The 26029-nt window shown below is 43.0% G+C and overlaps 1 protein-coding gene across 1 annotated transcript in view; it reads right to left on the bottom strand.

Moving 5' to 3' along the window:
* The window catches only part of ccdc102a (coiled-coil domain containing 102A), a 73988-nt gene that overhangs the window by 25343 nt on the left and 22616 nt on the right, over positions 1–26029 (bottom strand). Inside the window, exons 2-3 of the mRNA XM_030096744.1 lie at positions 7370–7812; positions 6884–7282 (exon numbers count right to left, since the gene is read on the bottom strand). Of these exons, the coding sequence (XP_029952604.1) occupies positions 6884–7282; positions 7370–7732 (762 nt within the window). The 5' untranslated portion in view covers positions 7733–7812. The remainder of the gene's footprint in view (positions 1–6883; positions 7283–7369; positions 7813–26029) is intronic.

Raw genomic sequence — 26029 nt, 5'->3', positions numbered from 1 at the left:
CTTCACCACATCCAAACCCTTTCATCCAGCCGATCACCTGAAGTCGCTGCCAACTGGTCCCTGAGTGTTTCCTCATGACCGAACGTTTTCACGTCTCATTCCGTCTAATGGCCTTAACAGAGAAGACATTGGAAATATAGAGCACGGTAAATCTATCCGCCCTGGCTCTCAAACAGTAAAACTCAGAGTTCCTCCCTGCTCTCTATCTCGCACAGCATCTGCAAGATGTAAAATACTACTGCTGTCTCCCACAGGCGTCATAACTCTGCAATGTCTCTGGAAGGTATTCATCAGGTCGACCTAAAGACTTCTTCAAAAGGAACGTCGTCTTTGGCGGGAACGCGGCGGAGCTCTGCAGGTATTTGTTCGTGAATCGATGTAGTGGGAAGTTATAGAATTACAAAAGTCTCTCTGATTTACCGCTTGCTTAACAGGAAAAGCGTGTGTGGAAAGAGAGTTCAATATACTTGACTGAAGACATGAGGAAAGTCTGAAAATGAGAGGGATGCATTAGCCAGGGACAATCAGAGTAAGAATTAAATCATAATGTAATCAGTCTAACAGACGTGAAGCTATAGATTACAAATGAAAGGACAAGACTGAGTAAATTAGTAGACTCATCAGAAACGGTTTGTTCCACATGATACAGATTCCCTCATCGAGCGTTTCACTGCCAGGCTGAGCAGTGGTTAGCAATGTGGCCTCACGGTGAAGAAATCCTGGTTCGATTCCAGGCCTTTCTGTGTAGCTGACATGTTTCGTACACTGTATGTGTGTTTAGATTTGTTTTCTCCAGTTCTCTGCTTATTCTCACAGCCCAAAGACTTGTCTCTAATTCCCGACCTTCAACGTGAAGCTGTGACACCATGTCTCTGTATTGACACTGCGATGGACAGGGGATCTGTAAACAACTCCAATCTGAGAGACTCTACGTTGAATACAGCAGGTACAGAAAATATGCTGTATGGTTGAAGCGAATACTGGAAAACAAAGACTGCGTCAGTTGTGTGCGCTGTCATAAATCCAGGCTGCTCTTTGATGACAAAACTTTACTTGAAGTCCAATGAGATGTAGAGCTTTCAGACGTCATAAAAGTCTCCTTTAATGATCAGTATTCAAACTTTTCTCTTTGATTACGCTTGTATTTGTTGTTCTGGACCCAGGGAACATTTTCTTAGTTATGCTGCTGTAGGTTTATATTGTGACAGAGCTTCAACAACAAACCCAAGAATCATCTGCACATCTACATCTATATCAGCTTTGTTTCAACTGAGTGGCTTAAAATAACATCAGGTGACAAAGAGAGAAATAAAGGCTGCTGTGGAGCTGACAGTCTGTGAAAAGACAAACACAGACACACATCGAATCAATGGACACATGAATCACTACAGCTTACACATGTTTAGGTTTCTCAGGAGCAAAGATTCACAGCATCAGATTACATTACGGATTAACCAAACAACCCCTCACAGTATGAAGTGCTGCTGCATGTTTCAGATGCTCCAGCACATCCAGCAGCTCATTATCAGGCTTTCCGCAGGGCTGGGTGATGATATATTCATCACATTGAGGCAGGATGGGAAAACCACAGTGGTGCTTCAGGACCGGGGGTGAGTTTCTGTACCGGAAAGGGTAAAACATGTAATTCACAGGAAACTGTGTAGGAAGTGTGGAATGAGTGAATAACTCACAAGAAGTTGACAAGTACCCATTATAAATCATCCTGCTTTTTTGTGATGTGACTAGTAAATACTGGAGAAATAAGCAGCTGTTCACCTTTTAAAATTCAGCATAATGTTGCGAGCACGGAAACTAAAACAGTCTTTAATTTGACCGATGGTAACTACACAAACATCCAGGGTGTTTCTGGCAAGAGCAAGGCTCTCTGCAAAGTGGAACATTTTGCAGAGAGAAGTTCTCATCGAGGACATTTCTTGTGTGAGGAGCAGGAATTTATTCATGTTTACTGTGGACGGAAACACAGCGGAGGACTCGACAACACAGGTTTCAAATAAACAAACTGATTGAGCACCAACAGGATGGATGTGGACCATGTAAATTACAGTCATCATCCCAATCATCAGCAGGCCCACTGGAGGATTTTCACCTCTGCTGTGGGTTAGATTGCCATCAGCGGTTTCAACATTTTCCGAGCGCTTTGGGTTGATGACACTGATTCAGTCCTGATGATATGCATTGAGGTCAAATTACACACAAATATTCCTCTGCGCCGCACAAACTGTCGGGCGAAGCATTTCTGTGTCGGTTTAATTTCTGTCTTTCATTAACATATTCATGACAACCTTGTTTCACCTCTGGATTGTTTTTTGTTTGTTTTTCTAGAGATACAGAATATCAAAGTTTTAGTCGTAGTATTGAACACTGAAGTGCTTTCAAATAGGAAACACTCTGTGATGCTGCTGCAGTTATTCTACATAACGGCCAACAGGGGGACCCACTGTGTAACAGATGTCTGTCAGACAAAGTGCATTGTGCCACATGTGGAAGCACTCAGGGTGTGTGAGAACCAGAACAATGGAGGGAGACAGGAAATGAGGCGGTGCTGTGTGAGCAACAGCTATCCACTCTTACAAGACCACCTCTGCTGCCGCCACTGACACACATTATTACGCTCCGCTGGGATCTGCACGGCCTGCAAGTATTTCCCAGTGTAAGTCAGGATGAAGCCGAGTTCCTGAGAGGTGGAAGTCTGTGAACCTGAAACAAATGGGAGCTTCTGCTGCAGCGATCACAGTTTATCTAAGACAGATGCAAAATTTCACCTGTAAATGTGGATGTTTTCATTTATCTGTCTGCATGCACATCAGCTCCCCTTCTGGGAACAGAAAGCATGTTTCCATTGAAGTTTTAGGCCAAAAACATTTAAAGATGAGACTCAGGTGTGGCAAGGGTTAAGCTAACACTATTTATGGTCACAGGAAACAAGTTAAGGTTAGGTTTAGGGTCGCTTGCTTTCCCAGCATGCTGTTCTGTATTGACACTTTTCAATTCTGGAGACAAAACCATGAGACAGGAGAGGGTGAAATTTAATTTATCTAATTCTATATCTGGCTGAAATAGACTAATATGACCCACGGTATGGATAAGCACAGTATGCACAGTATAGTGAAGCCATAATTGTGACAGCCTGTCAATAAATCCTCTGCCTGCCGATCTGTGGTATGTCTGAACTGCTCTCAGCCGCGCTGTGCAGTGATTTCTGATGAGGGGAAAGGGCGGGGCCTGATACACACAAACCACCCTCATGGAAAAGGCTCGTTTTTGGGTGAAATGACTTTTCAAAAACACAGGCCGGGGGAGCTGGATTTTTTTCAGAACGTTCACACTCCAAATCTAACAAATTAGCACATAATAAAGCAATGTTGCTTTAGAGTACATGCCCATGTTGAGTGTGTGTGTGTGTGTGTGTGTGTGTGTGTGTGTGTGTGTGTGTGCTTACGTATTCTTGTAATACGGTCAGGACATCAGTCTGGCTGTCCGCTCCTCTGGGAACTGCCACACAGCGTCATCCTCAAACGAGGAATCAGTAAGAAGACACGCTTTAACGGAGGACTGAGTCAGGGTTTGATTAACGATGAGATCTGCAACATGAACGTGCAGCTCGGGGCAGATGACGCGGCTTACGGTGAGAATACAGAAAAACTAAAAATGATGAAGCGTTTCTGTTAGTCACATCAGGTCTCAGTGTGTAATGCAACCGGCTTCACACAGGGAGGCGCTTAAAAAATTAAAGTCCTCTGAAAGGAGAGAGGACAGTGAGACTGAAGTCCTCGACTATCTCCGACGTGTCTGACTGCCTCCTCAATCCAGCTGCATCCTTTAAATCTCTGTGGTGAATGTTTAACAGTAAGATCCACTGCTAGAGGATGTTAGAAGATGGCTCGTAATCTGGGAGGATGAAAACTGCAGCTCAGAGACCAGACTGTTTGTGTAACGGTAACTTTTATAGGACAGCAGATATGTGGATTTTTAGCAACGTTTTTCATTTCCCAAGTGCTCAGCTGCTGTTATTAATGGCACTGGAGCACCATGAACAGGTGTTCTCCGTAGTAGCGGCACTGTTGGTGCATAAATAAACCGAGCAGCACTTTTAATATTTCAGCCGTGCAGACAAATCTCTAAATCTAACGGACTGAAAAGTATGACGACCGTTTATCAAGAGGGACAGAGCCAGGCGACAGAATAATCACACAGTATTTTGTTTGATGCAGAGAAGAAAAAGATGGATTCAGACATAAGCAGCATGACAGCAGGGGGAAGCCCTGGTAGGAGCTGCAGGAGCTCCGTGTAAGAGGATGTCATCTTAAAGCCCTCCTGGAGCTCCGAACCAGCAGTGCATCATTCATTGTTTCATCTCTAAAAACCTCTCATTTCATTGTGTTCTCATTTTAACTGGGTGCTTATAGGACAGACATGCTTCATCTCATCAAGACAATGTTTTAAAAAACCATCTACATGGAGGATCGATCTGCAGCTGAGACCACTTCTCTAGTCTCTTTGAATGGTGCAGAACGTGTGAAGCAGCCTGAGCAGCCTGAGCTTGGATTTTGTAAGCTGAGAGGATGAACAAAAGGTGTCCCTCCGGATCTGCTCCCTGTGAGTATTCACAAAACCTGAGCAAATCACGCTCCTGAAATACAAAACCCTGCCTTCAAAGCGATGACAGGAGAGTCTGTGGATCCTCAAGTAAAAGATTTATCAAAACATCACAAGAAAGACAAACCGTGGAGGACGCACACCAACTCAAACTAACACACAATGACATAGAAACTGTTTCCACAGGACTACATTATAAGTTTTTATCGATACCAGCTGACAATAGGCTCTGATCTAGACGCCAAACCACCAAGCAAACTGTGAAAATTAAAAAAAAAACTTTTTTCCCCCCCCTTAAGAGTAGCGGACAAAACAACACTGAGACCCGAGCTGAGACATCAGCGATGTTGCTGTTAAACTAGCTGCCTCGTTGCTACCAAACTAGCCTTAAAGCCATGCTGTCAGGGTGAGTTTGAAAAAAAAAAAAGCATAATGTAACAGTTTTGTGGACCATTCATTAAAATTGGCATTATGTTGAGAATACTAACACTTTCATCACATATACTGAAGCTTAAAGGTCATTATGGCTGTTTTACCAGTCCAGCCCCCCCAAGATGAAATTGGGCTGTGTGTGGCTGTATCTGATCTAAAATGTGTTCGACACCCCTGATCATTGCCTCGTTATGAAATGAACTACATCCTGTCTTAGATGCCACAAGGAAGTGTTACAGTGAAACCTGACTGGTGACTGAAAATCAGTAAGAAAATCGAGTTTCTGAAAACACAAAAAATAAAGCGGCATTACTGCGTTGCTGACACTTACATCACTTCTGCCTGTTTTCAGTTATTTCTGTGCATGCAGCTGTACTGCTGCAGTGTGTGTGAGCTGTCGGTCCTGTGTGAAGTCTCTCATTCAGTTTAGACACTTCACTGCAGGCAGATGGAGGAAAGTTCACTATAACCCAAATGTCTTGAAAGATTTATCAGAATGACAAAAAGATGATGAAAACGGCACTAACGGAACCTGCAAACAGCAGCTAATGTTGAATTAAAGCCGCACTTTCTGAGGCTGGATTATAAATATTTGTGGTCTGTAAAGTTTCTGAGGAAAACTGTTGAGGATTAATGAGCGGCTACTCCTCCAGTGAATTTATCCAAACAGAAACAAAGCTGTTTTTCACCAGAGACAAGAGCTTAAGCTGATGAAAAGAGCAGAGAAACAGAGAGTTACTTAAACAATCTGATTTCCAATGCATCACTAGACTTGAGTTAATGCTTCTGCCTCTGAGTGTGTCACCACAGAGAGAAGCAGCTGCTCCAGATGTGGGACAGAACGATCAGATGTACCGCCGTCAGTGCGGTGAGTACCTGGGCTGTGGATACCAACACCGCCGGTGTCTCTAAAATGGGACAAACCCCGACACAGTCACGCACACCGGGGAGCCATTCCGGCAGAGTGTGTTTTATCATGTCGGAGGAGAGACGGCCTACATTCTCCAAGTCTCCGGTCAGGTGCAGCGGCAGAGGACACGAGCTGCCTGGTATTGGGGACACAGTAATTGCCTTTCATGTCTACAAGGCCGGATCTATCAGCAAAACCTTGATGTGTGTATGACAAGGGGAAAAATAAAAGAGGTTGTTAGCTAGTGTGGATCCAAACAGGAATATTAAACAGGTGAACAAATCTGCATCTTCAGAGAAAGATGTAGGTTTTCAACAATAAATGTCAAGAAAAAAAAAAAAGCTCCACAGCAGCATCTCTTTAAAAAGCTGCGATTACACGGTCCGGTCTGTACAGAAGACAGGAGGCGGGCTGAGAGGTTAAAGAGGCTGCGCCGCTGTGGCAGCTCCTCGCTGGAGTGGAGGTAATAACAGAGACAGAACAGAGGTTCAAATGTGTGTGAAGAAGAGAGCCGACACAACCAGGACTACACACACTAACACACATTACATCTGGACTGCATGAAGCCACTTTCCTGTAAAAAGTCTCACAGCAGACCTCTCCATGGCGCCTTCGCTCCATTCGGTGTAAATTACTGAGCTGGCGCTGTGAGGGGGCTTCACTTCTACTGCTGTCGCTCTCACGCTGAAGGGAGGGGAGGGAATGTGTGGACTCTGAAACCATCTCTCCAACATAGCTGAGATATTTCACTGAAAACCACAAATCTAACACTGTAAGCCAACCTACTGACGCTGAAACACTCAACAAACCACCTACACAGAGGTGAGACGCTGAAAATCCAGACAAGATGCTCACAAACAACCAACAAATCCTGACTGTAAATGTTTGGGTTTTTTGAAAAACTATCAACACATGTTCTCTCACCTTGTGTTGAGCCACCTTCTGTCTCTCCAGGTCTACATCCCGGACCGGTTCTGGCTCCGGTGACCCCGGCGGTCCCTCCCCACCCCTGTCCGGCCTGCCGTCGGCGTGGACCTGAGAGGAGGAGGACGAGGCAGGGGAGGAGGGAGGGATGGACGGGGAGGACGGGGAGGACGCCCCACGGGCGTGCGCGGGGGAGGCGGAGGGCGAGGCGGCGGACGGAGGAGGGGGAGGAGCCGCGATGTCGCCGCGGAGACGCAGCGCCTCCTGCCGCAGCGTTTCGTTCTCCGAGGCCAGCTCCTGCCGCTCCCGCCGGACGCCGGTCAGTTCTTTGGTGAGGGTGTCCAGCCGCTGCCTCAGCTGGCGGACCTCGTCTCGCGCTCGGTTGCGCTCGGCTCGGACCTGGAACACAGAGGGTCCAGGCCTTTGTTGACGTCATGCACAAAATGAGAAAATGGTCAAACGCGTCTCCTCTGCACTGAGGCCCACCTTGCTCCACTTCTCCCTCCAGTTGGCGGTGCAGTCGGACCACCACCTCATGGTCTTCTCCATCTGGGCCGCCCTGGCGCGAGCCTCCTCCAGCTCCCGGAGCCTCAGCTCCTCCCGGCTCTCCCAGTCTCCTCCGGCTGCCTCGCCCATGGCCCCCAGGGAGCCCAGCCCGAAGCTCCCCAGCCCCGGCGACAGCAGCAGCGGGGGGCTGGAGCTGGGCGTCTCCCCGGTGGGGCTGGGGGTGTGGGTCAGGCTGTCCGGGGAGCGGATCCCTCGGTCCGATCCCAGACCCAGGCTGCACAGCAGGCCGCCCCCGGCCGACTTACCGCCGTCGGACAGGTGCGGGCTCGGCGTGTGATTCATGATGGGGGAGAGGCGGCGTGGGGGTCTGAAGGTGGAGCGATTCAGGAGAGCATGGTCCTCCTCCTCCTCCGCAGATCAACCTGAAGACAGAGAGACGCGAGTCAGCTAAACACATCCGTCACCTGTTGACTAAGTACCCGAAAACTGAGTCACATCAAAATAATACAGAAAAGAAAACGCAGCCAAACTTGAAAGAGCCGACTGAAATCATTTCCAGACGCGGCGCTGCCTGGGACGGAAAAACCCAGACCTGCTCTCCAGGACTACAAACAACAGCTGGCGCACATGAGTGAGACGGCATCTGCCTCTACCGTTTAATGGAACGCAGCTCGTCGTCCTACAGAAACCCAAATGAGCAGGACCGCACCGACAGGGACACGGTCCGGAGATCTGATGCTCGTTCCTGGACTCATCGTTTCAGTCCCACAGGAGGAAAAGAAGAGGAAACATCAGACACTTCCTGTTCACCCGGTACTCTCTGACACACATGCATTTCCCAGCAGGTCGCTTTCCCCTCACTGGTCAGTTTCTCAGCTTTCGTTTTACTGTGAGGTGAAAATATTGCAACAGCACATTCAGAATATTCATAACTGCTTGTTTTTAGCAGTTGTATTGCTTATTTTTATTTGGCTCAACTATTAAAGGGTACAGATATAATTTAAAGTTCTGGACTAAATGACTACTTATAATTTAAAATTTGTCTCTTAGTAATAACAACCCAGAGAAGACGATCAAACTCTGCTGCACCATTTTATCTCAACTGAGAATCTTCAGCTCATTGTTTCGACTGAATTTCATCAGCTCTGATTTTATACAGTAGCATCTGCAGATAATCTGCCCTGCATCATACTTAGACACATTTATACATAATTAGGTTCATACTTGACTTTTAGTGATTAGATAGACGCCTCGTGCCCCTGAGGAGTTGGGAAAACCCAAACAAGACCAAACCAAGAGTCAAAACTGCTTTTCAAACACGAGCCAGACTTTAAATCAATGCTGAAATTTTCTCCTGCATTTAAACTGCATTCAACCATAAACAGTGGAGCAGCTTCTACGGTAAGGATTTGGTGACATGGACTCAATGCAGTAAGACTGGTTGACGCAACGATTTTAAGTGAAAACTTGAAACCTTTCTTTCGGTTTTAATATGTGACATGTTGGTGATTCAGACATACAGCTGTATTTTATTTAAGTTTCCAATTTAAAGAGTACCAGTTTTTCAGAAACATTCATTTTATAGTCACATTCACATTGGATTTCTTAATCTCAGCATCCCATTTATCAGAATTCAAATCTCTTGTGGTCGTCTGTACTTTCATTTGATCCAATAAAAGCACGTTTGTGCTGTACAGAGTAACGACTGGATTTCTCCTAAGGGCTCACACATCTACGAAGTTGGATGTTATCTACATTCGGTGCCACAGTTAGACTGAGAAATCCTAAAGAAAAACACCATCTCTGTGGTAAATTTGGCCCCGAATATCTAATGCCAAGAAAAGCTCTACTCTTTCCTGCCCCTCTCACTTTCCTCCCCTGACGTCTCCTTCCTGGAGGAACTGAGGGACGTTCCCCAGGATCTCTGGGACTGTGGGAACCGTGGAAGCCGGGGAAGAGGAGCGGAAATGAAGCAGGTTTAGCATTAGCAGCTGGGGGCTCACGGAGGGCGAAACCACTGGAACGTCTTTTTCATGCCTCTGTCATTGTTTTCCTGATTGGAATATAATGGACCAATAAAAGGGGCATAATCTCGAAAAATGTCGGCAGACCACATCGCTGTGTGTTCATTCGGATATTTAGAGTATCGCAGTTCACCACCCAACCACATCAGTCCAGTCGTCGCCGGTAATGAGTATACAGTACATGTTGCTTTTTAAACATGCAGCGTAAACAATGGTTACATTCTGGGAACAGCTTTCTGGATATTTCAATGTGGCTGAATGCAGTTAAAACAATAGCGCGTCTGTTTGGTTCTGTAGAGCTGTGTGCATCAGGAAACAAGTAAAAACCTGTTTTCTTCATCTCTCGTGGGTTGGCACGGCCAGAGATGGACCTCATGGGTCTCATCTGCCTTGGTGGGCTGAACGCTGATAAACCCCCGAAAGCTGTATAGCTGTTGAGTGGAAGTGTGGTTGGCTTTATGAGCTGCCAGATACTTGAATTTTCCTTCAGGGATCTGTCTTTCTATCCATCGATCCCCCAACATGTTTTGTATGGAGTGTTGGTGGGTTTCCTTGTTCCACTCTCTTCTAATAACTTTTAAGCAAAACCAAAACTCTGTAATAAACAAAACTGAGCAGATGGACCCAACCCCAACCACATCATCAAAGATTAACAGTTCCACCAGTACAAATCTCAGATAAATCACTGAGAAGTGATGAAGCCCTCTGGAAACATGTTGAAATGTCTTTAAAAATTAAAGCAAGTTCAGCGTCTTCATGATTTATTTAGATACAGCTCAACAGATATCCACATTACAGCATCAAATATTCTGAAAAATACCCGATAGCGCAGCAGTTAACCTTTTATCCTCATGAGAAGTGCCAAAGATTGGCTCTAAGAAAAACCAAGACCCCGACTCTGATCTCTGATTTACCAAAACATGAGGAGGCAAATACTGGAAGACAAATGTACACTAACATACCAAGGCAGGAAAAAAAGCAATGGTCACTCTTGCATAACTTCTCTGAGATGTAAAAAGTGTTTCTGCATATTCGCAGTCGTCCAGGTAAGAAGCATCTCAAAAAAGGCTTGTAGGGAACAACGCGACCTGAAGAAGCCACGGAGATGAGGAGCAATATGACATAAAAGACCAAGCCCAGCTGACCTGATACAACTGCTTTAACAATCTAGAAGGAGTCTTATCGCTGAACAGGCAAAGCCTCTGGTCACCCAATGTGGCATCAGCAGTCCTCCGGTCAGGTCCCAGACCATATATTGGGAAACGCTGCACTGGTAAACAGGTAGAGACGTGGCCATGTGTGGGGCAGAAGTAAGAGCCAGGCCCACATGACCTCCACAGCCCTCTCACGCCTTCTCAAGTACTGACTGTTAATACACACACTGTTATTCTCTAGTAAACTACAATGCTGTAAATTAACTCTGAGTGTGGAAATAAACTAATAATGCAAGTCAATGTTTCCAAATAATCTGTGTTATATAGGCGTGACTCAAATTACTACCAACAATGTCAAACATCTCGATTGGGATAGCACTCGTTCCACATGAGCTATATTTAACATCAAGCCTGCTAAGTGGTGAATCCGGAGCTGGCGACCCAGGGCCTGGCCTCAGCTGGATGAGGAATCAGATGTGTTTGACTAAAGCCACACTAGTTTTCCTTTTCATGGATTTACACTGGAACTCGCCCTGTTTTATCTGACTGTCCAACCTTTAGATTGATGATTTTCTAGGATTTTCCAGGCCACACAGAGAGTAAACACGCTCAGTGGCATCACAGGTCAGAGGCTCAAGGATCACATGACTTCAACGTCAACACTGCTGTGGAAAGCACTTTCAGTGTTTCTGCTCTTCATTTTATTCACACTTCTAAAAACAACAGAAGGATTGGATGTTCAGGGAGATTATCTTGCTAAAATAAATAATCTTAACTTATGTTAGTCACAGATTCTACTTTTTAAAACCATTCAAAAACCAGTAAAATGATACACACCGAGAAGAACTCTAGCTTAGGTTTGCAACATGGTAAAAAGTACGCTCCAAACGATAACATTACATTATAAACTACTAGAGAATTACATCGAGGCTAGTTAATGAGAAAATGCGGTGACTTTACATCATCATGACACGGTGTTTACATATCTCACTGACATTTTCATATACAATAGCTGAATCATGACTTTTTGAAATACTAAATGTTAAAGTCCACCCTGGTCAATGCAGCTTAAACAAGTTTCAAGAGATTAATTAGTGGGTACAGCACTCTCCCCTCACAGTGACAACACCCAGGTTTGATCCTGACCAGTAGTTTCTGTGAAGTCTGCATGTTATCCATGCTGGTGCAGAGCATTTCTTTTAAACGTCCCCTCAAAGTTGAAACCATTGTCTGTCAGAAGTGTCAAACATAAGGCTCGGGGTCAAAACCAGCCTACAACAGGCTCCAATTCGGGCCATCAAACCACCAAACAGTTTTGTTTTTTTTTAATCAATGTTTTCTTTGAAATTTGCTAAAAGTAATGAACACAGCACAATGAGACAGAGGGAGTTTGTAAAGACGTATATACTGCAACGACCGTAGGAGACATTTTTTGGGAGCATTTCACTGTCTTTTGCTTGAGAGGGTTTCATTAAAATTGGCTTTATGTTGAGATTATAGTAATTTTTCAGGAGTATTTGTTTGGTTTTGAGAAAATGTCAACCTTTTCATCACATATACTCTGTGTCACAACAAAGGATAACTTTCAAGCTACAATTTAAAGGTCAGAGCACTACTTTACCCGTCTGGCCCACCCAAAATGGCATCGGTGAAAACGTGTTTGACACCCATGGCCTATGTGTTTGGCCTGTGATGGACTGATAACTGGTCCAGACAGACGCCGTCACCTGGGACCAACTTCAGCTTTCTGTAGCTCTAACTCAGTTGAAGCAATTTAAATAAAAACAAGGGCATAAGCTGATGGAAAGGGCAACAAATCCCCAGTGTGTTACATCCTGTCATACAACAAGCAAACCGCTGAAAGCACCAGAGATTTGTCTCACTACGAAAACTGAGTCACATGCTCCACCACAAGCTGAAGGCTCGTCCGAGAGAGAGGCGTAAACAACAATGAAACCAGCGGCTCGCACCGCAGCTGGCTGGCTGGGGATGAATCGAATATTTCGTTCTGAAGCAGAAAATAAACAATGACTGAGAAGCTGCTCTGTGTTTTCTATCTCCACCTCCGCATTTCAAAAATCCATGGGAAAAGGCTAAACAATGCGTTGCAGGATCCAGCAGACCCACCAGCAAATATCATCCCCGTCCCCCGAGTCGAACTGCAGGGCAGGAGACACACTTCCACACACACACACACACACGAGGAAGAAGGAAAGCTGAGGAGACGACGGGGGTCATGAAGGCAGACCTCAGCAAAATGAAAACCTGATGTATTCCTCTTTCAACACAATCAAGGCCGAGTCGGCGGTGACACGGATGGCCAAGCGGAACCTAAACACTTGAAAGGGAATAAAAAGCCGCCTTCATGAAAACTCACTGAGAGCTTTGTGAAAAACACACACACACACACACACACACTTAAGTGGATCTGCTGCTTTCAGTCCACCAATCCCTCAGTCTGAGCAGCTGAAACTGAAACTTCCACAAACTGACAGTGGATGTGGCCTCTGACGACACGGGGTTTGTTTATGGGGTACCGGTCCGGACCCCACACGGCTCTGGCTTCGTCCCGGCTGGAGCGGCGCGTGGAAACTGTGCTGCTTCACCTCAGACCTCCGTGCCTTTCACTACTCACCAACAGGCAACCGCCCATACTCAATTATTTTCATCTCCGACATCCCGCTTGACGTCAGCTGCTGTCAGCGTGCACACACACACAAACACACACTCTTCCAACACTCCGAGCCGGGATCCCCTCCTGACACCTCGGCAGCTCTGCTGTTAATGATCAGCTGGGTTTTGCCCCCTTTACTCCTCCACTGACACTTCAGCTGCTTTCACCTCACGCCGTGAGCTTCAAACGCTGCTTCATCCCACAAGCAGAAGCCAGCTGACATCTGAACAACAGCCATGTCTTTTAAGAGCACTGCTATTTTACACTCTTTGAGGAGTCAGCCTCCTTCGGGTAATTAAACCTCAGTCGATCTAATCAGTTCTACTTTCAAGTGAGTAACTCCTTTGTTTCCTTGTATTTCAGTGGACACCTCAGACTAAAGCCAAGAAACACATTTAACAAGCACTGACTGAAACTCAAAGCTCACGATTCAAACCATTAGGGATGGTTAACTAATAATCATTTCAACAAGGTAGGTCTACTTTATTACTCCCAAATTGGGGGACAGAATAGAGTGTGGTTTAGAGCAGGGGAATAGAAAGGACTTCCTCCCCTCTGGTCGCCTGATACCCAAGTCAACTGAATCTATTTTTACAGATAATAAGCAAATCTATTTCTCTACCACACCAGCAGACTGGACGAAACACATTCAGTAAAATGTTGTCAAAAGAAAACAGAACGGCATAAAGCACTCAGTCACCTTCACTTTCCCCTCAATCCTGCTGGGTAAAGAGACTCATCAGGAGGTTACGATCAGGGCTGCACAGTATCAGATGTGATAATGTTGTTGAGTATTATAATATGATTTATGATAGCTACAAACATTCAAGTAGATCATGTTGATGTCTGTGGCGTTCAGTGAGACGTACGTCCCTGTACGTCTCACCGCCACAATGCTCACTGAAGGCTCAAATATGCTCTTCGCTAAATATACAGACAGATAAGAACAGAGGCTACTTGTATCATACCTTTTATTAACATTTCATTTTCCATTCAAATTTCAAGCATGGCCTCAGATGATTTCAAACTGGCGTGGCGCCATTTTAGCTTTTTCCAAGGTCAGAAAATGAGAATGTGAGGAAACAGCAGACAAGACTAAAACAATCTGCCAGTACTGCAATTAGCTTTTAATCTTTAATTGAAGAGATTCACTTCATAGTTTATTTAACGTAAGACTGATTTTAAATTCAGCTAATTTATTTTATTTTTGTTAAGACAAAATAATCTTTGAAGCTATGTTTTTACAAAGAAAAATAAGCCTTTGCTCATGCCTTACAGTTTGTTACTACCTCATGAATAAAAAGTTTACTTTGATACAGTATTGAAAAGAAAATAGAGTACTAGATTTAACAGAAATATTCGAAACATTTAAGTCACAATTAGAAAAAAAAATGGAACAAATCATGTGCACATATCATGATTTGTATCGAATCGTGAGTTCAGTGAATTGCTATCTGTGTAAAACTGATGTACAAAATCTTTACATTTTCCTCTGTATTCTTCAAAGCATGCTGAGTCTGAGATGTGAGTTACTCAAAAAGCAGAGCTCTGACTTCAGTGTGTGAAGTGTTACAGTATCTGGGTAAACTGTGTTGAAAAAGCTGCCAAAGCTGCTGTTGGGTAAGGTCGGCTCAGGCTACGGGATCTTTTTGTCATCTCACTAGGAATTAAATGCAGTTTGTCCAGACCACCTAATGCGATGATTGACTCTGACATTTCTTTATAACTGGAAAGAATAAATGAATTCTCAAACACAAACAGAAAAATGCCTTCAAATGCCAGTCTCTCTTCAAGAAAGACCTCGATGAACTGTGATTCAGGCCAACTCCGACGAAGTGACAACTGAGACAGAAGGATCAATAAATGCCTGTCAGGCCAATGAAAGGTCCGATCACAGCGTGACACATTCATTGGCCAGCAGTTGCCTTGACAACCGAGGACAGGCAGCATTACTCCTATAACAGTGTTTAATGGCAGGAGATGCCTGCTGCCATGACCAGAGTCTGCACACCGAACTGCAGAAGAGCTGCAGCACTGGTCTGCAGACAGGAATTCTATAACTCAAAAAATTCACACTGCAACAACTTAAATTAACAGCTTAAACTGAAGAAAAACACAGAAGAAACTAAAGAGAATCATGCATGTAGAAAGTGCATGATAACACTGCAGAGCCTGAAACACCCAGCCACTGAAAGTCTTGTCAGGTGGCATTCTAGAAAAGTGTGATATTACTGGAGTAAGAAATGAAGCTGCGGCGTCTGTGACTGATACTGAAATCTCATGCAGGAGTTCAAATAGTACCAGAGTCCTCAGTACCGACTGCTGTGAGGCTATGAAAGGAAGATAAACACTCCAGGCCTCACTGTGCTCAAACTACAAACAAGAGGCTTTTGGAAAGACGAGGTCTAAAAATGTGTGTTAGAAACTGGTGATTAAGAAAAGTAAACCATTTTTTTTCATCAGTCGCAAGACAAGTAAGTCTTTGTTTTAAAGACACTGAGCCATAACAGCATTTTGTAAGTTCACAGAAAGAGGTTTCTTAGAAGCAAAGCAAATAATCCATCAAAAGTAACTCCATGACGCTCTTCAGTACACAGAAGTGATTGACTTCATATTGTGTGGAGATTCCACATTTTCATATCACAATGCAAAATATTCAACTGAAGTGGAAAAAAAAAACTTATTGCCTCAAGCAGAAATTTTCTGTAGCTGAGAAAGAAAATGATTTTGATGTTGACAAGTCTGCCAAACGAGAAACAGAAAACACTGATCGGAAAACTCAAACACAACATAAAGAAAGTTACGTCTATATTTTCACACAAAGGGAATAATTAATCTGTCTGTCAAACATTCAGTTCTAGTGATCAGAGCATCAATGAAGTAAATACACAGCCTTCACATATCAGAGCATTACATAATGAAGACCCCTGCCAGCTTTCAGCAGTCTAATATGTGTAAGGAAGGAACAATGATGGGAGTAATGGCGTTAAGATAAACTGCATTACTAACAGAGTTACTATTTTTACAAACAAGTAATCTAAGTAATTACTTTTTTCAGCATTACAACATTGTTACCGTTACTCACAATAAAATTCTGCACATTTCCATTACTATAATTCAATGCTTTCGGCTGGTTTTCCCTCCTCTGGAGTCCAGCAGAGAAGGCTGAGCACTGAGCTTGTTTACAGAACGAAGGAACCATGTTGGTGTGAAGTGCATCAAATGACGTGACAGAGAGACAGCCATAGAGAACTCAGGTCATTCAACTCAAGGCAGCCTTTAAATGGAAGCACAGGCATCTACTCTTATACATCTATGTCAATAGATATTTGTCAATAGATGTAGAAACTCTATCTACAGTTATAAATCAAATGTGCTTGGTGTCTTGTCTCATATTTTCACACAGCAACATTTGAATAATTTAGATTAATGAAGCGTTTCCTCTTCGTACTTTTTTCTGCATGTGTCAAGTGTCCGTTTATTTCATTAATAATATATTCAGTTTTATGACAAACAATTGAGCATTCATCTTAAAGTTCTATCAAGAGGAAATCCAAATACTGTGACATATTTAAACACTTTTTTTATAAGGCAATAGTTACTTACAATATTGTTACTCAGTTACTAACAGTTACTTTTTTAAGAAGTAATTGGTGACTATAACTAATTACTTTTTCAAAGTAACTTGCCCAACACTGATAAGGAATATAGGTTTCTGCATATTTATTTGTTTATCAAGGAGGCAGGTGCAGCAATATCTTCCTGACAATTTGTTGTGACTTTTCATGATCTGTTGAGTTTTATTTGCCGTTCTTTTCCTCCAAATCAGAGATCACGTGAATAAGGATCAAATTATATCATATATAGATGTGAAGAATAAAAACTTCAGGATGGGTTTGGTTTTTCTAATATCAACAATTGATTCTTCGCTTCCAGTTAAGTTCAGGTCATTCTTTATCAGCTTTTTGAAAAATGTCTTATTCATAGCATTTTTGAAGAAACATTTACATCTTACAGAACAGATGAACCACATTCCCTTCATCAAAAAGCTTAACAACTCCTAAAAGAGAACACTAAAGTAATAATAATGATTTAAGAAAAATAAAATGAGAAAAAAATGAACAAATTGTACAGATAACGAAAGGCAGCATCTCAGGATGCATGTTAATGCTAGTTAATATTTATCTATTTCAGTGGATAGAGATAAACCACTCTCTCCATCCATAGTTTTCCTTCTTTTTGGAGCCTTACAGAGGAGGCCGTTTCCTCTGGAGTATGCTACTGTTTAACGATGTTGATTTGATTCCTGTTTAGAGGTGACCTAACATTGGATCAGGTTCTTCTTCAAGAATCATTTGTATGCCTGTGAGAATCGGTGTTAATGTCACCATTAAAGTGACCGATCAGTAACAATAGGAGGGGCAGCAGCCGCCGGACGGGGAGTAAAGACCTGCAGATTAGCACAAGAGACAGAATGTGAAGGAGTCATGAATTTTTTAAGAAGATCCAATCAGTAGTGTAACTAAGAGCAGTCGTGACCTGCATATCATGGCAGTGTGGCGGCGCAGCAGAGCACTGCACTCACTCCACAGCAGTCAAGGAGGCGTCTACCACACTGTTTCAATGAGAAGAGACTGTGAGACTGTCCTTGCAGCACTCCACCCTCAACCCCATCAGTCTGACAGGGTTCAACACATCCGCCAGAATGACAATGGGTCACCAAGTAAAAACCTGAAGCTGACTCAACACAAAGTAACACAGCACAGCGAGACATCCGGTAAAGTAACACAGCGGGCCGATCAGAATTCACAGGGTGTTCGAGAGTGTGTGGCTGTCTAAACGCAGCAGATGGTAATAGAGTGCTTCAGTCAACAGGGCAGGGTTCCCCCGATTGCTCATAAACCCACACAGTCAACCCACACACACACACACACAAGCACACACACATTGTGCCAACTGCCTACCTACCATCTGCTACGTTAGACAGTGATACGCAGTGATTTGCACACACACTTGTGGTTCTGGCTTAATGGGGTCTTCCGATGTATGCCTGCCCTCACCCCAATCCAATCATTACCATCACATAAAGGCCGGACCCTAGTTTAACCTTACCTTTAAAAAACACTGCTTAACTACTGACAAATACAAGGCAAACACACACATACACACAAATACAAATGTTTTCTTGCATTGTGGAGACCTTCCATTACCTCGCCTTCATGTCTTCCAGGTTTACAGCAATCTCAACAACAGTCTAACCTCCTTGCTTGACCTGAAATACAGTCTGACCTTAAAGAGCACGTCTCATTCCAACAGACAAGATGCATGTCTCCAAACGCAATGATAAGTCCAATATTGATAAATGACTTAAAGAATTCAGTCCCCACAACAGCAATGAAAACCAAACTACACACACACATCACATTTCCAGTCATCAGTCAGACAGCAACAGTTGAGAGAAGGAGAGCAGCAGAGGGGGAGAAGGGAGCGGGCGCTCGCTGCTCATTTGTGTGTGTGTGTGTGTGTGTGTGTGTGTGTGTGTACCTGACAGGAATGAGCACAGATAGATTCATTTACTTCAATGTAGGAATGTGTAAAACACAGTGTCATTCATCAGCAGCCTGTACTAACTTGCAGTTCTGCTCATGTGTGCATAACCAACACTGGGCTGAGGATGTGGAAGCCTTCGCCTTGTTTTTTTGTTTTTTCGTTTTTTTGTTTTTTCAGAATAGAGGAGCAGTGTCTGCTGCAGCCCACAATGAGTAAAGCAAGCTTGACTAAATTGAATTACAAAGACATTAGTGCAGCTTTCTTCATTATATGATTTGTTTAAAGAATTAACAGCAGTGTGCCAAGCTTAAATAAGCAGAAACTGTATTTTTCCAAGCATCTGCAAATATATTTGTTATAATAAGTCAGTGATTTTCAAGTCATTTATCAACTTTAATAACTAACTACAAGCATCCAAGAAAATGTTTCTCATTTTGTACTTTTCAGAGGAAAGAAAGGAAGAAAAAAAAAAAAAAGAAATCAGAACTGCTATTGAAAACCAATCAAAGACAGCAGCTGGCTTTAGTTGGGGCTGCATGGCATTCGGTAAACACATGATAAAATAATGTTTAGTTTTGCGTTGCAATAACTGTATGATTCATGATAATAACAAGCATTTACGCAGACGACATCAATGTCTTTGATATGTTGCTTCCTGCTTATGTATATTGCACATGTTGGTATCACAGTGATCAAGTGGAATACAATGAGCAACTTTAAGTGAATTACCTGAAGATTTAGTGTATTTACTACTTTTTTTTCACATGATCTCCGCAGTTCTCATTTCAAAGAGACCCTGTCTAAAACACACACTTGCACACACACAGTAAATCACACTTATTTATGCACCGTCTTTGTCTGGCCAGCTTCTGTCACCACCTGTTCCCTTCCCCTTCTCATGCCAGCACAGTGACGGATGTCTCTGGCCGGGTAATCAAGCCAGCATTTATTCCAGATCAGCTGATGGTTAAGATGATGGATGGAGGTTGTTGGTGCACGTGGTCGAGCTGCTGCAGCCAAGAGCGCTTTCATCTCCGCGAGACTCTACGAGACGAGCCACAACACCAACAAGTGCGCGACCACAAACACATGTGGGAGGCAGATTTCTGTCTCAAGACTGTTGTTGGAGTAAAACAAGTGTTACATTGTGAAATTGTCTGGAGATCTCAGGCTTTGATACGCTGTTTTGACACTAATCAAGGGGCATTACACTTTCTTCAGCCTCATGAAACAGAATCAAATGTTTGCCCCGTCCTTAGATCGCAACCCATCTGACTTTTGTGAGATGTTGGGAAGGCTACAACTGCTGATCAATAACCATGTAAGCTTTAATTGACATGACAACGTAATGACTTCAAGTTTAAGTGAAACTGCTGCTGTCTGCACATTAGAATAAACAGACACTGATGCTGATGATAGATGCTCCAGGACATCCCCAGTTTGAATGCTTCGGTGTTTGATGGCTAAAGTTTCAAAATAAAAACCTTAGAGAGACAACAATCGAAGTGTCACACAATTTACAGTTTCATGCTCAATCTCACCTCAAACACCTTTGAGTCTTCAGTGAGATAAACCATAAAACAGAATAAAATCTATTGCCTCAATTCTTTTTCTGTCCCATTTCTCTGTGTTTCTGTTCAGCTTGCATGACTGAGCTTTCAGTTGTTCTTTTTTCTCCTCATTCTCTGCCCAACCTCCATGTGAACCCCACCCTCAGCCATCACAGGGTCCATAAAACGCACAGGCAGCCGGCGGGTCGACTACGAGGTAATAAACTCTTTGACAGAACATCTGTTCTCTTTGGCCATATGCTGTATGGCCCAAAGTTCGAATAACGCTCGACCTCAATCTCAGATATTCTGGACAGTTCAAAGAAGTCAAAGACCACACTCGGTCTGGCTGTAAACCTGTTGTCGCTCCAGCACTATCCTGACCTCCAGCAATGCGTATTTTCTTTGTCAATGTAAATGCCTTCTTATCTTGCAGGAATGAGCAGAAGTTGAGGTCTGAGTTGAAAGGGGCCAGAAGATAAAGTCCTTTAAGGTGGCAGGAAGGTTTTCATTTTCACAACACTGATTTATGTGAATGTGACCCGCATGCTGCTCCACAAGATTTTCCCCAGCGCTCCTTGTGTTGCAGTGAGTCAGTGTGTCTGCTTGTTTCCTTAATTCAGGACCACTTCTTGAAGAACTGCTTGGCTCAGTGAGGCGGGCTGGGCCAGAGAGGCTCGACCGCACAAAAAAAAGTTAAATTACTCCGACATGTGACTCACAGGCCTCTCTCACTTTCCTCAATCTGACCTTCTGCTCTGCGAGACACTCCCACCAGGACTGTCAAAGTGAATTAACACTGCTGTGAGCGCAACTCTTTACAAGTTACCGGGTAAATGTGACTGTCGATCACCATCATGTGCTGAGCGTGGAGCCTGCCTGAAGCACCAGAGATCCTTCCCCTCCTGTCATCATGCCTAAAGCACCCTGGGTTGAATCAGTGGAGATGATACAAGAAGAAGGGAATGCAACTCTGCGCATGAGGGACACCGGATTGAGAATAGGAGTGGCACCGATGCGCTGTGAGAACAAGGCCACGGCCAGGGGTTGAGGTATCACTGACTTCTGCACATACAGTACGTACAGCAATATCTCACATCTGCATGAATCACTTTGACATTTGGCAAAGTCATTGTATTCTCCCCCATAAAACAGATCGTCATGTCAGCTGGGATGGTGCCAAACAATTGGCGTAAACACCAAAACTATTTTCTCATCATGTAGTTACACTCAAATCAAAGGGCCTTTGGTCAAAAAAGAGGTGTGTTTTTGTGTTGCTTCATCAGAAAGGCTGTTAGCTGACGTCATTCACACAACAGGACATTTTTTAGTATTTGAGAGATCAGTTGGCAGTTGAAGTGATGAGGGGATGAAAGCACATTTCACAAGACAAACTGACTTTTCTTGAATGGAATTCTCAAACAGACTTCATATTTCTGGTTCTGAGGGGAAGCTCTCAACAGCTGTGGATGGATTTCCATTGATACAATCACAAATATTCACAATTGACAAAGGGTTTTAAAAAAGGCAACAACCTTTACTTTTGAACAAATGTCCATTAAATGTTTGCAGCATGAATCTATAAGACAGAGATCCCACCAGCACTCCCACGTCACTTCAATGGTCTCTTCCAGCTCCAGCAATAATGGCTGTCAACCATGCACTGCAATACGATCCACTGTATTAGTCAACATGTTGAAATATCCTCAGCACACTTGAGAACATTTAAAGATGCTTTGTCAAGGATGCAAGTATTGACCCTCCAAGTAAATCAAGAAATTAGGATTTTTAAGGTACTGCTAAACAGTTACCCAGTTCCAACATCTTGTGGCTGCCAGGCATCTTATCAGTGGAGACCTGCTCCCTCACAGCAGGATCTCCTTCCCCACTGACTGCCAGTGAAGATGGATTTATCCTCCAGGCTGAAGCTGAAGCTGCTGAACAGAAATCCAAAGCACATGTGAGATGTTCAGCAACACAGACCAAATCATGGGATGCATCATCACCACAGTGACATGGGTTTGAAGGAGTCCACCAAAAACAAAGAGGATAATAGGTCAACATATGTCAGGCCGATGAAGTTCTCATATATAACAGTGTTTGTGACCGAAGTCCAAAGATAAATCTGTCATTTTCTGGCATTCTATAAAGAATTACAAAAAAAATAAAACTTTCACAAAGCGCAGCACTGGACCAATATATCATCCAATGTACAGAATAAAGCCTTGTGAATCTTCCCATTATATTAAATATTAGCTGACAGAGCCATTCTCTATCTCTAATGCATGCCTCATCATTTCAGCTTTGGCTCCAAGCTTCCACATCAAATCGTTTTTCCTTCTTCCAAGTCAGAGTTCTTGAAACCGAGCCAATGGGAGATTTCTGAACTTCAAAGCAGAGCACGAGAGTTTCACTTGGTTTTCCCTGACTGGAGAAACAGGCCGATTCACAGGAGGAAATCTGCATGTGGGCTTGTAAACAGTCGTCCTTCCGAGACACCTCATCAAGCGTAATTATCTTAATTCCAGTATCAAAGACAAAGAGCAGACAGAGCTAAGCTGTAACAATGTGATGATGGAAGAGGCCTGGCAAAGGTTTGGAGTAATAACTCTTCATTTACTGTACTTACTCTTTAAATGCACCAGACAGGCTCAGAGGGAGCTGGGCCATTACTATGCAATGTTAAGTTTTCTTTCATTCTCAGGTTATCCATCTTTGACCATTTTCAATGTCAGGAAAATGAAAACAAATGTCTCTTGATTCTTCCTTGAAACAGTTATGAGCACTCAGGACCTGAAGCATGTTCACATACGAGGAAAGTGACAGTGAAGAGGAAGTATGTCAACCACTTGACATTCCCCGGTTTGCTGCAACCATTCGTCATGCAGCGCTGACTGGTTTTCATCTAAGATCAGAAGTATGCTTGACTTCCGACCACATAAATACGTGTCTTTGTTCAACAGTTATTAAGCATTGAGAGTCGAGCTGGGAAAAGGAAGTGACAAGACTTGTGACTCTGAAAAGAGATCATTGTGGTCAGGACAGAGGTGTGTATCTTATCTTATCTTATCTTATCTTATCGGACATGCTACTTTCACAATGTGCAGTTTCACGTTATGGAGTATTTAGTCCAGCACTCTCCCTGGATCCCAGACCAGGCTGCCTCAAGCCAAGAGAAGAGGACTGTTGCAGAGTTCTTTCAGCGGGTATTCCACGTGATTCCTCCCTTGTCAGCTGGTTTTAGGGTGAGCATCTGAAGCAGTTGGCATCCTGCCTAGCTAGCCGGTTTAGCTTAGCCACTGGCGTCAGTCAGCTGTTAGCTTCATGTGACGGACTGTTTCTACTGTTAGTCATTGAGCTATGAATCCGACTGGAGTTTTTCAAGACCACTGCAGAAAGTCAAGAGGCATTGGGCTGCTGTTCTTACATATTTTATCCATCCATAGATGTCCCAAGCAAGAACTATTTTAAAAGCATTTTTGGGGTAAAGAAATCTTATTTTAAAGAATATTGAGAGAGTAACACAGTTGGAAATGGAAATTGGGAGAAAAAAAAACAATCTAGATTCTTTTTTCCTTTTTGTCCATATCTGTCCATTGGTCAGGAGTCGGTACATCTTCATTTTAGTCAGAGAGGAGTGAAGCTAGTTTGACCTGTAAGTTCAACCTTTTGAATTTATGATTCACACGACCATCTGTTGATGTTGTATGTGTTTCATGCACCAGAGCTGCATCAGATTTGAATGAATTATAGTCTTCTAAAAAACTTTACAAACTCACCATTCTGGAGTTTGACAATGTTCCCATAATAGACAATTTGTATATCTTTCCTTAGAAGTGGGAGTCCAGGTAAGAGTACTTGCCAAAAGTTATTCTGTTTCATGAAGTTTATTCAAGGTTATCTCAACTCAAGGTTCGCTCTTCCAAAAGATGATGCCAAAGTGATGAGCAGCTGAAGCTCAGTACAAGTTGGCTGCTGCAGCTGAAAAAAAATGATGGAAGTAAATCTGCAACGGAATAGCTGAGATTTCAAAAAATAACATAAAATCCACCTTTTGAAGACGACCAGACCTGATTCAAAGGACTCACTGTAGAATGAGCTCAAGGACTCACTGTAGAATGAGCACAAAAAACATGTTCTTAACATTGGAGTGAAGCAGTTCTGGTTCAATTAGAGGAACTCGGTCGAGGTTATTGCTGCTGGAGAAGGTTGTAGCAGTTTAATTTTATTTTTAAGCTTTATTTCAAACTTGTAAAAAAACAAAACTTAAAGGTGCTGTCGGCAGGATTTTGCTAGTCAATGCTAATTTTTCTGTGTTTTCTTTGGATTAAATGTTAGAGAATCCATTGATAATCCTTTAGGAGTGTAGCATAATTGCACTACCGCGAGGGCGCAGCGTTTCCATCTGTCTCTGTTCTGAGCTGAAAAGGAATCTCGACAGCTCCAGGTATCTTTGACCAATCAGAAGAGCCCCTGAGGCTCTAACCGTGATTGGTCGAGGGGCGTTCGTCGCACGTTCTCGTGGGAGGGGCTTAACTTGCGTAAGGGCGTGATGTCAGAGATAACAGGACAGGATTGGCTGTGCTGGGTTTCAAATCGCCATCTTAGATGGGTCAAATCGCCATCTTGCTTAGGTAACCCTAAGCAAGATGGCGGGGATGCGGAATCCTGACTACAGCACCTTTAACAATGAAAAAAGAAAGACAGAACATCCAAACAATATAGAAGATACAACACAATATGGGCCAGTGTCGTAATCCTCCCCTTCACTTCTTTATTACCTTAATATTCAAAAACGATGTGCCTTTATAATGAGCATCATGAGCACTGATTTACCCAAAAGTCAATAGTTAAAATACATCCATCACTCAATTCAGCACCATGAACAAACAACCTTCCTGTCGTCACCAAACCCTGAACCTCGCCACAACCAGCTCTTTGAATCTCTTGATATAAGTTTGACAATCATCTAGTCTTCACACATAAATTATTCCATCATTTTACACCACAAATTGTGACACAAAAACCTTTCAAGGTGGTGCGGACTTTATGAATTTCAAACTGGTAAGATCGTAACCGTTTTCTCTTTCACAGAACAATTTTGAATATTACCCAATAATAAGATATTCTTTACTTTATGGATTATTTGAATAGTTGAAAACGCCACAAGCTTTGTAAATTTTGTTGAAGTTGATTGGTGTTTTCTCGAAAGTCAATGTTATGTACAATTCTTGTTGCTCTTTTTTACAAAATAACAAATCTTAATAGGGAATTTGCACAAATATTTCCCCATACTTCAACACTCTAAGTTAGATACGATAAAATCAGTGAGTTGTAAAGAATATAAGGAGATTTTTGGAGAGATTTCTTTAGCATGTCATTTGCTTTGCCAGGACTGAGACGCTTCTGGATATATATTTTTTTACTTGTTTTATCTGAGGTTTCTAGCGAATGTTAATACTTCTAAAAAATTATTTTGATTCGCCCTTTCTATATCTACACAATCTATCTGTACCTGATTATTTATGTACACTTTCAAAAAATCTAGATTTTTGTTTTACAGAAATGTATTCATAACTTGTTTTATCAAGTTATGTTAAAAAGATGCTTCTCGGACACACTTTTAAAGACTAAATGTTTAATCAGTGGTTGTTAAGCAATCAAGAAGCTGTAGTTGACAGCCAGCA

The sequence above is a fragment of the Salarias fasciatus genome, chromosome 1 (assembly GCF_902148845.1).
Source record: "Salarias fasciatus chromosome 1, fSalaFa1.1, whole genome shotgun sequence".
In the NCBI taxonomy this organism is placed as follows: Eukaryota; Metazoa; Chordata; class Actinopteri; order Blenniiformes; family Blenniidae; genus Salarias; species Salarias fasciatus.
The sequence above is the reverse complement of the archived record's forward strand: the minus strand, read 5'-3'. Positions and strand labels throughout refer to the sequence as shown.